Below are 14,173 nucleotides of genomic sequence, written 5' to 3' on the forward strand. Positions count from 1 at the left end.
TGCACTGAGATTTCTGCGTTTGTCACCAACAGTTTTGTTTTTCTTTGAAACTGAGCATTGTAAAGAATAATTTAATGGAGTCAAGACAAACCGGATAAAGGGGTGGCATACTTCAGGCATGTTGAACTTAGAGCCCGTGTGCCTTAGGTGGTTAACTGCTTGCTCCTGTGGGGTCGTGACACCCTCAACACCACCCTCTCTCCTGAACTCAACTCCCTCCCTCCCCCATCCCGTCACCAGTCTCGTACCACTGACCCACAGCCCTGGATCCCTTCCACAGTTTGACTCCCCCATCTTTCCGTGCATTATCCAAAAGGAGCTCTCCCACCTCCTCTCATAGTCCACCCCCTCCACCTGCACCTCTGACCCAATCCCTTTGCACCTTATCAAAACACTTGCCTCCTCCCTTCTTCCCTCCTTGACTGCCATCTTCAACTGTTCACTCTCCAGTGACTTCTTCCCCACTGCTTTCAAACATGCTCATGTCTCCCCTATCCTAAAAAAAACCTTCCCGTGACCCCACGGCTCCCTCCTACCATTTGTCTCCAAACTCCTCGAGCGAGTTGTCTGGTGCCCGCTGTCTCCACTTCCTTTCCTTCAATTCTCTCCTTGACCCCTGCCAGTCTGGCTTCCACCCCATTCATGGAAACTACCCTCTCAAAGGTTATCGGTGATCTCCTTGCCAAATCCATCAGTCTCTACTCCATTCTAATCCTCTGAGATACCTCGGCTGCCTTTGACGTTGAGGACCACTCCCTTCTCCTGGAAACGTTATCTAACCTTGGCTTCACTGACACTGCTACTATGCTGATACAAGCACTTATCCTATCCCGCCTTGACTGCTGCATCAGCCTTCTTGCTGACCTCCTTGACTCCTGTCTTTCCCGACTCCAGACCATGCTTCACTCTGCTGCCTGGGTCATTTTCCTAAAAAAAACATTCGGTCCATGTTTCCCCACTCCTCAAGGACCTTTGCTTGTTGCCCATCCATTTCTACATCAAACAGAAACTCCTCACCATTGGCTTTAAATCACTCCATCTCCTTGGCCCCACCTATCTTACCTCACTGATTTCGTACTACCACCCGGCATGTTCACTTCACTCCTCCAATGCCAGCCTACTCACTGCACCTCGAGCTCATCTGTCTCACTGCCGACTCCTCGCCTACATCCTCCCTGTGGCCTGGAGCTCCCTCCCCCTTTATGTTTGACAGCCCACTGCTCTCTCTCTCTCCACCTTCAGAACCTCATTAAAATCACATTTCCAAGATGGCTTCCCCAACTAAACTCTGATTTCCCCTGCTCCTTCTCCCTTTTGCATCGCCCTTGCACTTAGATTTGTACCCTTTATTCACCCCGCCCTCAGCCCCACAGCACTTATGTACATATGTGTAATTTATTTGAATGTCCGTCTTCCCCTTTAGACTGTAAGCTTCTTGTGGGCAGGGAACATGTCTAGTAAATCTGTTATATTGTACTTTCCCAACAGCTTAGAACTTAGCGCTTAATAGGTGCAGTTGATTAGCCTGCAGAAGGGAGGGGAGCATCAGAAGGGCGAGAGAGAGGCAGTGAAAGGCTGCTCTTCCACCAACTCTACTTCTGTTGGCAGCCCAGCTCCGTTCTCCAGACCGGAGGTGCTGTTGTTGCTGTACAAATCGGGAACATATAGAGACGGTCCCTACCCAACAACGGGCTCACAGTCTAGAAGGGGGAGACAGACAACAAAACAAGTCTATAGGTGTCAATACCTATCTACTGTGGTTCTAGGGGGGCTTTTCTCTGCGAGTTTCCTTGAGCCAACCCTAGAGAACAGCTCCCAGCATCAACATCAGCCTGGAACTGCGTACCAAGCTGACAGCAGAGGAGGGAGAGGGGCGGAGTGTAAGGACTGTCTCTATATGTTGCCGACTTGTACTTCCCAAGTGCTTAGTACAGTGCTGTGCACACAGTAAGCACTCAATAAATATGATTGAATAAATGCTGCTGCAGCTGGCTGGCTGAGGGGATGGTGGTCTATGTAAGTGTGCGAGAGAGAGAGGGAGAAAGAGAGAGAAAGAAAGAAGGAACAAACGCACACGCACTCTGGCTCTCCCTTACCTGTCTTTTTCTTCCTCGCAATCTTGAATCACTGGCCTTGCTCTTGGTGCAAAAGAAATGTAATGAAGGTAGTTCTGTTGACCGGTGTAATTTCCTTTTGATCTAATCAGTAGTGTTTAAAGTTTCTAGTTATTTTACAAATAATGTATCAGTAATTTCCAGCTCTTAAAAAAAAATGCAGCCCATTTGTAGCCTGTGTAAATGGCCCATCCATAGGAATGAGATTGACAAGCCTAGTTATCTCTGTAATCCCAAATGATCTAGCTGTAGCGAAGCAGTGCAGTTCAGGAGTTGGAGCGTTGGAGTGGGAGGCAGAAACCTCAAGTACCCTTTGTTACCCTGCTTCAGACATTGAGGGACAGGGGTACCCGTTCAGCAGTTGGCCACATGACCAGAAATCCCTAGAAATGTGGGCCACGTGAATTTTTTTTTATTGTTATCAGTAGTGAAGTTAGCTATTCAAAAATTTGGATTTTTTTTTTAAAAACAGTAACAAAGCTTAAAAGACTTGGAGTCCAAAAGTAGACAGTCTCAAACCTGCCCGTCGATCAGTTTTGATTAAATCAATCAGAATTCCGGGAATGAGAACAGACTGACAGAACTGTGCTAGCTAATTAGGTAAAAAAAAAAAAAAAGATTGCTAAAAGCCTCAGGCGGGTTGCACACCTCGGTCAACTGGGCCGTATTTGGCCCTTGGTCCACGGCTCGGATGCCCTTGCAGGACCTTGGGCTAGCTACTAGTTTTCCTTGTTTAATTCTCTGTGAAGTAGGAATAATAATACAAGCACCTCTTTTATTTGAAGAAAAAGTAGAGAGAATGAAGGCTAGCATCTGAGAGAACCCAGAACTCCTTGCAGAAAGTTATTTGCAAATTCAAAGTCCATTTTATGTTGTCTAGTAGTAGAAGTAGTAGTAATAATAATAATAATGAAGGTATTTGTTAAGTGCTTACTATGTGCCAAGCACTCTTCTAAGCGCTGGGGTAGATACAAGGTAATCAGGTTGTCCCACGTGGGGCTTAATCCCCATTTTACAGATAGGTAACTGAGGCACAGAGACGTTAAGTGGCCTGCCCAAGGTCACACACCAGGGTTAGAACCCACGTCCCCTGACTCCCAAGCCCGTGTGCTCATTCCACTAAGCCATGGTGCTTGTTGGACATGGTCATCATCATCATCATCAATCGTATTTATTGAGCGCTTACTATGTGCAGAGCACTGTACTAAGCGCTTGGGAAGTACAAATTGGCAACATATAGAGACAGTCCCTACCCAACAGTGGGCTCACAGTCTAAAAGGTCCCTGTCCCACATGGGAGTCCCACATGGGGCTCACAGTCTTAATCTGTATTTTGCATTTGAGGCAACAGGCACAGAGAAGTTAAGTGACTGGAGCAAAGTCACACAGCAGACAAGTGGCAGAGCAGGAGTTAGAACACAGGTCCAGGCCTGGGCTCTTTCCCCAAGGTCATGCTCCTCAATAGTATTAATCTCTTATTGCGTCCAGACTTCTGTACTAAGTGCAGGTAGAAATTAAACCCGGTCCCTGTCCTTTGAGAGGCTCACCGTCTTAAGTCTAGTAAACAAGTCGAGAAGCAGCATGCTCTAGTGGAAAGAGCATGGGCCTGGGAACCAGAGGACCTGGGTTCTAATGCTGGCTCTGCCTATTGCTTGCTGTGTCATCTTAGACAAGCCACTTAACTTCTCTGTGCCTCAGTTTCATCAAATAAAACGGGGATTAAATCTTCTTTCCTCCTACTTAGACTGTGAGCTGCATGAACCTAATAAACTTATATCTACCCCAGCATTAGAACAGTGCTTGACACATAGTAAACGTTAACAAATACCATAAAAAAGTATACAAATCAGCTAGGCTACTCTACTCTCTATCTTACTGTACTTCCAGGAGGCACATGGTTAGGCGGTAAATCCAATCTTTTTCAGGACCATAAGGATCTTTATGGGAAATAAAATGGGTGAACGCAAAATGTTCTTTTCTGAGGTTATCAGATGTTTTGGTGCCTCCTCAGACTTTTAGTCATCATGGTATAGACTGATAACTACTAAGCCATTGGGGTGTCCTCAGTCCACAATTCCGGAGCCCTGGTTGGGCTTCGGGGCCCCGGGACTGGTTTGAGACTGTAAAGTTCCTGACCGGAGCTGATCAAGATGAGAGTGCAAGTTCTGGGCTGGGCTCAACCTGAAGCGTCCTCAACAGAGGTGGTTAATTCCAGGGATTCCTGGGGGTTGGATTGGCACGTACTGTTGAGAAGCAGCACGGTATAGTGTATAGAGCCTGGGCGTCAGAAGGACCTGGGTTCTAATCCCGGCTCCTCCACTTGGACTGCTGTGCGACTTTGCTCCAGTCACTTAACTTCTCTGGGCCTGCTACCTCAAATGCAAAATACAGATTAAGACTGTGAGCCCCATGGGGGACAGGGACCATGTCCAACAAGCAGCGTGGTTTAGTGGAATGAGCACGGGCTTGGGAGTCGGGGGGGCGTGGGTTCTAATCCTGCTGGGTGACCTGGGGCAGGCCACTTCACTTCTCCGGGCCTCAGTTACCTCGCCTGGAAAATGGGGATTGAGACCGTGAGCCCCAAGTGGGACGCGGACCGCGTCCAACCCGGTTTGCTCATATCTCCCCCAGCGCTTAATAGTGAGTGCCTAACAACTGCCACAATTATTATTATTATTATTGTTGTTGCTATTGTTGTGGGAACCCGGGCTGATTGTCATCTCCTCCCTTGAGGAAGTGTTCTGCCGCTAATCAGAAAGCTTGGAGTTAAGGATTTTTGCTCTTTTCTCGTATCTCCACTGTAGGTGATAGAAGAATTTGTGAGTGGGCTGGAGTCCTACATTGAGGACAGAGACTGTTTCAGAAGCTGCCTCCAGGCTTGTGAGTGCTTCCAGATTGAAGAGACTAGGTATGGAAAATGAAGTGCACAGCGGTGCTGGGGTATGGATCTCTGGGCCGCGGACTGATTGGGTTAGGGAGGCAGCTGAATCCAGGATTCCTGGGGAATTCGTTACTTGAGGCCTTAGAGAGACAACAAGGAATAGGAGCCAGGAGACAAGGGTTCAGCTTGAAGATTCCTGGCCGACTTGCTTTCTAACTCTAATGGTGCTCTACAGTTGTGTTTTCTTTTTCTTCCTTACTGTTTGCCAGTATTCCTTATAGTAGCGGGGTTTCTTCAGTCTATTTCTGCACATCTTCTCGTACACAGTCGCCTTTTTCATTTCTTCCCCATTCTTTTTCTCCTCCTTATCATTGCAACATCTTCAAACTAATATCCTTGGTAATAATAATAATAATAATAATACTGATGGCATTTATTAAGCGCTTACTATGTGCAAAGCACTGTTCTAAGCGCTGGGGAGGTTACAAGGTGATCAGGTTGTCCCACGTGGGGCTCACAGTCTCAATCCCCATTTTACAGATGAGGTCACTGAGGCCCAGAGAAGTTAAGTGACTTGCCCAAAGTCACACAGCTGACAATTGGCGGAGCTGGGATTTGAACCCATGACCTCTGACTCCAAAGCCCGTGCTCTTCTCCACTGAGCCACGCTGCTTCTCTTGTTATTGATGACACTTACAATGTACATAAGTCCAGTGAGGGGAAACGTAGAGCAGTAGTTAAAATAGAATTAGAAGAGGTTCAAGCAACTTTTCAGTCAGGTAGAAAGACACAGAATTCTTTGAGGAAAGCTTTTTTCCTACCTTCTTTAGATATAAAGGCTGTTTTTGAAAATGTGCCTGGGCAGAAATACGATAAAGGGTGGAAGAGAGAAGGTTTCAATAATAGAGCCTCATTTTCTACACATATAAAGTAGGAGTAATGCCAGTTACGGTTCACAACCCTCCTTCCTGGGATGTTTTACAGGCCTTCCCCAGTTAGCTGTGTGCCTGCCCTTAGTGAAGAGACGTACGAAGTCAAAGAGGAACCTGTTTTTCTGGAGGTTCTTCAGGTGCTACGGCTTCCGGTCCCAAATCATGTGGTCTAGCGGAAAGAGCACGGGCCTGAGAGTCCGAGGACTTGGGTTCGAACCACGGCTCTGCCAAATACCTGCTGTGTGACCTTGGGCGAATCACATAACTTCAGTTTCCTCATGGGTAAAATTGGGGATTCAATGCCTGTTCTCCCTCCTGCTTAGACTGTGAGCCCCGTGTGGGACCCGATGATCCTGTATCTACCCCAGCGCTTAGTGCAGTGCTTGGGGCATAGTCAGCACTGAAGTAATACTATTACTATTATTCCTTTCGGTCCCATGCGTCTTTGGAGCTAAGAGGAACAAGGAGGCACGAGAGGTGGAATCCATCTGTTTTCTCTCTCCTCTCTCCCTGGAAAAAGGGGAGAGAAGAAGTGTCACTATAACAGTGCTCTCCTTGCTTCCTTTCCCTGAAAACGTTCTCTACCTGCAGAGGTTGTTGAGTTTAATTGAGCAATTTTGACAGGAGATTGACAGGAGTATTGATTCATTCCCACTTGGTGCAGTGCGCTGTATTCACTGGCTACTTGGGAAGTACAGAATAAAGAGATGACAGGCTCCCTGCCCACAAGGAGCTTGCAGTCAGGCAGGGGAGACAAACGTGAGAATATTGACAAGCAATAGACTATAAAGTGCTTTGAGTTCCTTGGAGAAAGATCCTTAAATGAAAGCAAACATTATTTTATCCCTCATGTAATGGCAGTTGGACCACGTTAACTGAAGATGAGTTTGGAGTGCTTATTGGGTCCAGATCCCGAAACTACTTGGCATAGTGTTGGAAGGTTAGGCTTGGGCTGTGCATTATGACTGCTGAACCACTAATTTGGTTAATTGGATCCAGTGTGCACTTCTGGGAATTTCTGCCCTCCAGAGGCCTGTCTCGCCCCCTCATTGTCTTCTCTTCCTTGAGTTCGGATTTAATGCTGCTAAATTTATGTTTTTGAAACTGGGTCTCAGCCTATCATGGGATCCCTTGCTTTGACTATCTAGGGAAGGGAGAGGAGGCTCCAACTGCTTAAAGCAAGTGTGTATTCTGCTGTGTCGTAGCTAAAGCCCAGCCCTTTGCCTTCCTCACTTCCTACTCAGTGGAGTTTATCTCTTTCTCTTTTGACAGATTGTTCACTCCATGCTACAAGAGCGTCATCAAACTGCTGCTGGGAATCGACATTTTACAGGTGAGGTGTTTTGTTCTTTTAATTACACTTTTTCCAACTTTTTTGGCCTTTGGAAATATTAATTGGAAGTCTTGATAGAATGTTGGGCATTCCAGAGATTTCCCTTGGCCCCATTGCTAGCGTGATCTGATTCTGATGGGGGCAATCCCCGGATTGCTGAACTGGCCCAGACCTGCCCAGCTGTATGCCTCTTGGGGCTTTTGGAGTGCTTATCATTACATAACATACATAACATAATGCATATCTTTACATTACAGCTTATTGCATCTTATCGGAGAAGTAGCGTGGCTTAGTGGAAAGAGCACGGGTTTGGGAGTCAGAGGTCGTGGCTTCCCATCCCGGCTCCGCCACTTATCAGCTGTGTGACTTTGGGCAAGTCACTTAACCTCTTTCTGCCTCTGCCTCTTTCTGCCTCATCTGTAAAATGGGTATTAAGACTGTGAGCCCCACGTGGGACAACCTGGTTACCTTGTATCTACCTCAGCGCTTAGAACGGTGCTTGGCACATAGTAAGCGCTTAACAAATACCATCATTATCATCATTATTATTATTCCCCCTTTCCTCATATTTAAAACCTGTCATTCCTTAGGAAGTCATGGATTTGTATTTTTTTAGTTAAGATGTGCCCAGTTATATTTGTATTTTGTTAGAAGCATCTTCCAGTACTGTTGAGGATTTGCCCCTCTGGCTTCCCAACTTTCTGACTTTTTTCATTGAGCTCTTTTTCTGTGTGTCTGCCAGTTGTCATTTTGTCAGCGCCACCAAATATTTACTGTAGTGTTTCTCAAACTGGGGTCCATGACTACCACCCACCTTAAACGCCAACTCCATAGAGGCAGAGGGAGCCATCGCCTTCATGAGATTGGCACCGAAGGGGGTGAAGCTATTATCTTTGCCTACAAAGCTTTTTAGGCAGGGCGGGCACAGTTTGCCTGCTCAACCCCTTGGACCAGAAATGGAGCCAAGATACCTTCTCAGGCAGCCTGGGGGATCCGCTGGAGTTGAGGCGAGGGTCAGAGTTTTGGGGCGGCTATGATGGCATGAACCCCCGTTGCCGGGCTGCTTTCTGATCCGGATCCACCAGCCATACCTGTGACTCTTGTCGCACAAGCTGCCTGGTTCCATTGCCTTGGCCGACGTATCCCAGCTGAAATAATGGCCCAGCGGCTTTGCGGCCCCACGAAGGCTTATGCCGTCACTGGGACTCGGCAGCCCTGACCCCCATCTTGTCTCCAGTGCGTCCCGCAGGCCGCTTGGGCAGATCAGGTGGGGGTCGGGGGGATGTGAGTGGAAAGCTCCTCGTGGAGCTCCTCAAGGAGCTTCAGGGCCAAAGCCTTTTTTCCTCCTTGTTCTCTCAAAGCCCCGCCCTCAATTTCACCCCCCCACTCAAAATGAAAAGTTGACACCCCTGACCACTGCTGCTCCCCAAGATTTCCCCCAGCCCCTTCCCCAAGTATGAATGCCCTACAGAAGGCTTTTAGTGCCTTTTTGAAAACAGAGCTGCTGCTGCATGTTTCCATTCTCAAAATAGGGCTTTGAAGAGCTCCCTGGTGGCCAGCAGGACCGGAATGGGCTTTTTCTGCCCTTCACCTCTCTGCCTTCTATCGCCCTCTTCATTCCTCTTCTTCTATCACCCTTTGCTCTTAATGATAGCAGTAATAATAATAATGATTGTGGTATTATGTGCTTACTATGTGCCAAGCACTGTGCTAGGTGCTGGGGTAGAAACAAGATAATAAGATTGGCCACAAGCCCTGTCCCACTTGGGACTTACAGCGTAAGGGGAAGAGAGAGCAGGTATTTGATCCCCATTTTACAGGTGAGAAAACTGAGACACTGTTATTATTATTACCTCCAAAAAGGGTAACATTGTGAGGCACCAAAAGAGTTGTGTTTTGGGTTTTTTTTTCCCCTTAAACATATTTAATCATAAATAAAAAGGGTATTTCTTCCATGATACCTTGCTCGAGCCAAGTACTGTCTGGTATAAATTTCTGTTTTTGCTTTCGGATTGCCCACTAACACACTGTGTGTTCTTTTCCAGCCCGCTGTTATCAGACTTTTATTTGAAAAGTTTCCACAGTTCATGTTAGAAAGGTGAGTGATAGGCATACGGAGAGGTTCTTGTTGAACAGCATAAGTTGGTCGACGCTTCCCTTCTGCAGGCCACTCAGGAATGCCATCGGGTGCTCCAGAGGTTGTAGTTATATAGAAAACTTTTTTGCATGACCTTGGTGTTGGCCCTTCCTCTGATGACGGCTCTAACCTGTATTTCTCCTGTTGTGATATTTCAGACCGGGCAGTGAGGAAATCAGTATTCCTCAGCTAATTATCAGCCAATTTAAATGGATTGACAAAATCATCGATGGCAAGGTGATCGTTGTTCTTTAATTCCACTTTAGTGCACAGTCCTCTCTCTCTCTCTCCTCTGAAAACTTCATGTGACATGAGGTTTCTCTTCCACCACTGGGGAAAAACAAATTAAACTCCAATGCTTCAGAAATATGTGGCTACTGCTGCAGTTGAAATTTTTTTCTTTGCAAACTAGGGTGCCAAAGTTGCCTAGAATTTTTTTTTAATTACATTCATTAAGTGAACCCTTCTCTGTGTAAACACTGGGGTAGATCAAAAATGGTTTCTTATGCTGTTTTGGGTTTTGTAGCTTGAAATAATCAATGAGAATGGTTGTTAATGATTTTTGATCATTTCTTGAAAATATTTTTTCTCGAATTTTAGATCCAGTTCTATTGAAAATGCTAAATTATATAAAGGAAGTGGACAATATCTGATCTTGAATCATTTAAATGACTGAGAGTACTGTTTTCTTCTTTCTAATGTTTCCAGCCTCAGAGGCTGGTAAATGGCCAGTGGAGTTTTACTTACATAAGAAGCATTGCATGGGGTCCTTTAATTGCGTAAGTTTTGAGATCACACCCATGCCGCTGTTTTACACAGATCCAAGAGGCCGATCAATGTGAAGTGTTTAGTGCATTGCACCAAGAATACAGGAAGTCTCAAGTTAATTTTGCATCCATGTGAGCTGGTGTGTAAGCATCCCTGTTCCGAAACATCTGGCACCATTGCGGTTGTGTGGAACCCCAGATGGGATGTAAATTTCCCTGTGGACTTGGTTAAAGCCTCTTGAGATTTGGCCCCAGAACCTGGGTTGAGCGGGAAAGGAATGACAGGTCTGCGCTGGGTCTAACGTAATGATGGGATGGATGCTTGCTGGGGTGATGTGCTTTACCCTCCTGTTTCTCTCCCTTCCAGGATTTCAACACTAAGATTTTACAGCTGATCAGCGTTGTTCCAGTGGCCCTACAACATGACATCATCACCAGTTTGCCAGAAATCCTAGAGGACTGTCAGCGCGGTGACATGGCCAAAGAACTCTGGTACTGGCAGACCCCCATCCTCCACACCCTACGTGATGTGTGTCTTTACAGGACTCAGCTTTGGAGATTACTCCCCTCACTGGGGGAGTGAATGAGGTCCGGGAGTTGGGCATTAGTCAAAGAAAAGATAATAGCGTCCTAATTTAGCTCCCAAAGCATTGTCACCTGTTATCAACAGTTCTGTTACTGATGACACATTTCAGGTTCCCTTGGGTTGGAGAGTTCTCCTTTTCTTCAGTTTGAGGGTGGACACGGCCACCCCAGGGGATGAGTTGAGTGTACTGTATTCCGGTGGAGTTGGCTGGCTCAGGGGATCACTCGGGATATTTGGACCCTACTGTGATAGCCTGTCGTCTTCATCTAGCATTGTCCTCTGGAGTTGGGGGGGAAATCTTTCTGGGGGCCATCTGAAATGACCGTCCAAAGCGAGGTCCCCCTGACAGTGGCTGGTTTATTGTTATATTGTTCTCTCCCAAGCACTCCGTACAGTGCTCTGCACACAGTAAGCACTCAGTAAATACGAATGAATGAACGAGGCTCATTCTGAAGAGTCCAGATTCCCCCTAACTTTGAGAGAGTTCTCTGACCTCTTGCAGAGCGGGTCTGGGGCCCCTACTTAGCCAGTCAGTCAGTTGTTTTTATCGAGCACTTAGTGCAGAGCAGTGTACTAAGCGCCTGGGAGAGGACAATATAACAGACACATTCCCTGCCCACAACAAGTGTACGGTCTAGAGGACGGGGGAGTGCAGGCTCCCTCCTTTAGGGTCGGGGACCCCCGCGCAACCCCACAGACCAAATCTGCTTCTCCAGAGAAGCCGAGAGCCGATGTGATGTGACAGGTAGTCCAAGGCAGTCGACCACTTTGCGGTGTTGTAGAAGCAGGGATCCAGCTCTGTAAGAGGAGACCGGGCCAAGTCGTCGGGGGAACTTGGCAGGCTTGCAAGTGCAGCCCTGATAACTAGGTCGAATCCATTCCATTGGGGCAGGATGACTTCCTCCATAGGGGTAATTTAGGAACAACAAGAGAGAATCCGCCCTCTGGACCCACATCTGGATTTTGACAAGGCAGCCTGGCTAGATCACATTTTGCCATCTTTCTTCTTGGTCTGTTTTAAGTTTTGGTGTGGGCCGCCCTGCCAGTGTTGGAGAGCAGTGATTTTTGTCTGAGCACCCGACAGATGCCCATGTTAAACCAACAGCACCATTTGTTGAGCACCCTGGAGGTGCAGAGCAATGTGTTGGGTGGGATGGGAGGTTAGAAGATATGGTTCTTGCCTTCAAGGGGCTTAACCTTCTAATGAGGAAGACGCAAAATATATTTGTAAAAATGGTACACACCACTGCAGCTATCTGGCAATTTTTGATAAAAATGCCGGGGGATTTAGGGAAGTGGGAAGGCTCAAGGGCAGGCTAGGTGAAGAAAGGGTTACTGGAGGGTCTGGAGGCAGATGGGCCTCTGGTCTAGGAAAGTGAGAGGAGAAGGAAAGAGAAGGAGAAAGTGGTAGTAACTCTTGCACACAGCATTGAAGAAGGGAGCGGCACGGTTCAGTGGAGAGGAAGGAGAAAGGGTGTTCCAGGCCTTGATCAGACTTTATAGCTGCTCTTGACCATGAGTTTTGTTTTTATTTGAGGGTCTTGGCAGGAATAGACAGGGGACACTCTGAGGGAGTTCCACTGTTCTTTAGGAGGGATTGCTCAGTTTCATAGTCAGCTCACAGTCATGGGTTCCACATACCATTTTTTCTCCCCTAAATGTGGGGGTATTTACAAATTCAGACTGTTCGGAGAGAAATGCTGATTGAAAACCATATTTCATTCTATCAGAGTCAGGTTGGTGGCACCGTAGGTTCCACCCCCCCATCTTCTATTCTGTGATGTGTAGCTCGTATTACGGCCTAGTCACAGAGGCTGGATGATGGAAGAGAGTGAAGAGAAATCTTTGTAGTCCTCGCTGGCATTAAGTATTTCCCTAACTCCCCTAGAGAGCTAGCTTTCTACTTGATGCTAAGATAGAGGCTTAATGTGGTATTTGTTCTCGTAGGGCACTTGACAAATGGTGTTGCACTGTCCTCAGCAGGGAGTGCGTGTGAGATCAGCTTTTGGAAACCATCGTGTTCCCTCTTTCTTCCCAAGATGGGAACTCTTTGCCATAAACGCCCCCTCCTAGCTTTTTTGACGGGGGCATGCTACCTGGAGGTGGTGTTTATCTGGATGGATTCATGAGAACCTCAGGAGCATCCCTCTTACTCTCCTACACCTAAGATGTACCCCACCGGGCACCCAGTCTGCACCTTGCTCGGGGCAGTTGCCCCCACCGTAGTTATACAATTGGCTGGAGCACTTTTTAAGGAATAAATCTGGGCCTTGCTCTTAGGAGCTGCCATTCTAGGGAGATGAGATGGGAAAGTCTGGGGGGAAATGGTAGGAAGAGGGGGAAGAGTTGAGGTGGGGAAGGTGGAAGGGAAAGACAGCCCTGGGAAGGATGAACAAACAAGCTCCACCATTCTTGGTAGGCGTGATGGCAGATTGAAGCTGTCCTGGGGGAAACATGGAAGGAAAGTGGGAGAGAGATGGGGATCAGCGGAGGTACACCTGGGGGAGAAGTAGGAAACAGATGGTGGTTAAGGGGGAGATAAGATGTGGGGAAGTCTGTCACGGAAAAGTAAGTGACTGTTTTGCAAGGATCAGCTGATGAGATATACTTAAGACAGCCTTTTCCTAGTTGGAATCTGCCCTGCTCTCTGTCAATTGCTGCCAACTTTTCTCCTCCACCCAGCATCCTAATGAAGCAGAATATTGCATTAACTGTTCCAGTCTTGGATGTCATGCCCAGCCTCTACCTTGGACCAGAGTTCCTGGTGGAGGTAAGAAGTGGGTGACCTGAGGACATTTACTGATGAAGGCTTCCATTTTTCCACCCACAAGGAGCAGCTGCCTGTAGGAAAAATGCAATGTAGTGAAAATTTAATCAATGGATTGTGTCAGTTCTCTTTGTTTAACCTTTGTTTGGGGCAGATGTATGAAGTTGTCTTTCCCTCTCCTTCCTCATTACCTCCCTCCCTCCTTTCCCTTCCCCACCCTATTTTTTGTTTGACAGGGGTGGAAGGGGCGAGGGGTAAGCTGTAAATACTACCCTGCTAAAGGCCAGTGGCTTACCTCTCCAGATAACTAGACTAGGTCCATTCCTGGAGGTAGTTTGAAAGAAATGAAAGCAAATAAAAATTTTTGTGTCACCCAGGCACTTTATTTTAAACTGAAATGGTCTTGCTCTTCATTTTAGCTGCGTCAGTCTCTCATGACCCAACTTTCCGTTGTCAAGCTGGAAGATTTACCTGTGATCGTCAAGTTCATTCTCCATTCCATCACAACCACAAATGCTCTAGAGGTATATTGTTATTACTTATTTATCACCTATAATGTGAGAGGAATAGGCACCATCAAGAAACCTTTTGCCTACATTTCATAAAGTCTGTGGTAGTGCCCACTATTTTTGTGTACCCAGTACGACGGATCTGGAG

General features: G+C 46.9%; 1 protein-coding gene across 1 annotated transcript in view; it reads left to right on the top strand.

Annotated features, from left to right (window-relative positions):
- The window catches only part of FANCD2 (FA complementation group D2), a 76,901-nt gene that overhangs the window by 8,574 nt on the left and 54,154 nt on the right, over positions 1–14,173 (top strand). The window contains exons 5-11 of the mRNA XM_038740292.1: positions 4,918–5,021; positions 7,199–7,259; positions 9,305–9,357; positions 9,555–9,633; positions 10,531–10,655; positions 13,432–13,519; positions 13,936–14,040. Coding sequence (XP_038596220.1) covers positions 4,918–5,021; positions 7,199–7,259; positions 9,305–9,357; positions 9,555–9,633; positions 10,531–10,655; positions 13,432–13,519; positions 13,936–14,040 — 615 coding nt within the window. The remainder of the gene's footprint in view (positions 1–4,917; positions 5,022–7,198; positions 7,260–9,304; positions 9,358–9,554; positions 9,634–10,530; positions 10,656–13,431; positions 13,520–13,935; positions 14,041–14,173) is intronic.

This window comes from Tachyglossus aculeatus, chromosome X1, assembly GCF_015852505.1.
Source record: "Tachyglossus aculeatus isolate mTacAcu1 chromosome X1, mTacAcu1.pri, whole genome shotgun sequence".
Lineage (NCBI taxonomy): Eukaryota > Metazoa > Chordata > Mammalia > Monotremata > Tachyglossidae > Tachyglossus > Tachyglossus aculeatus.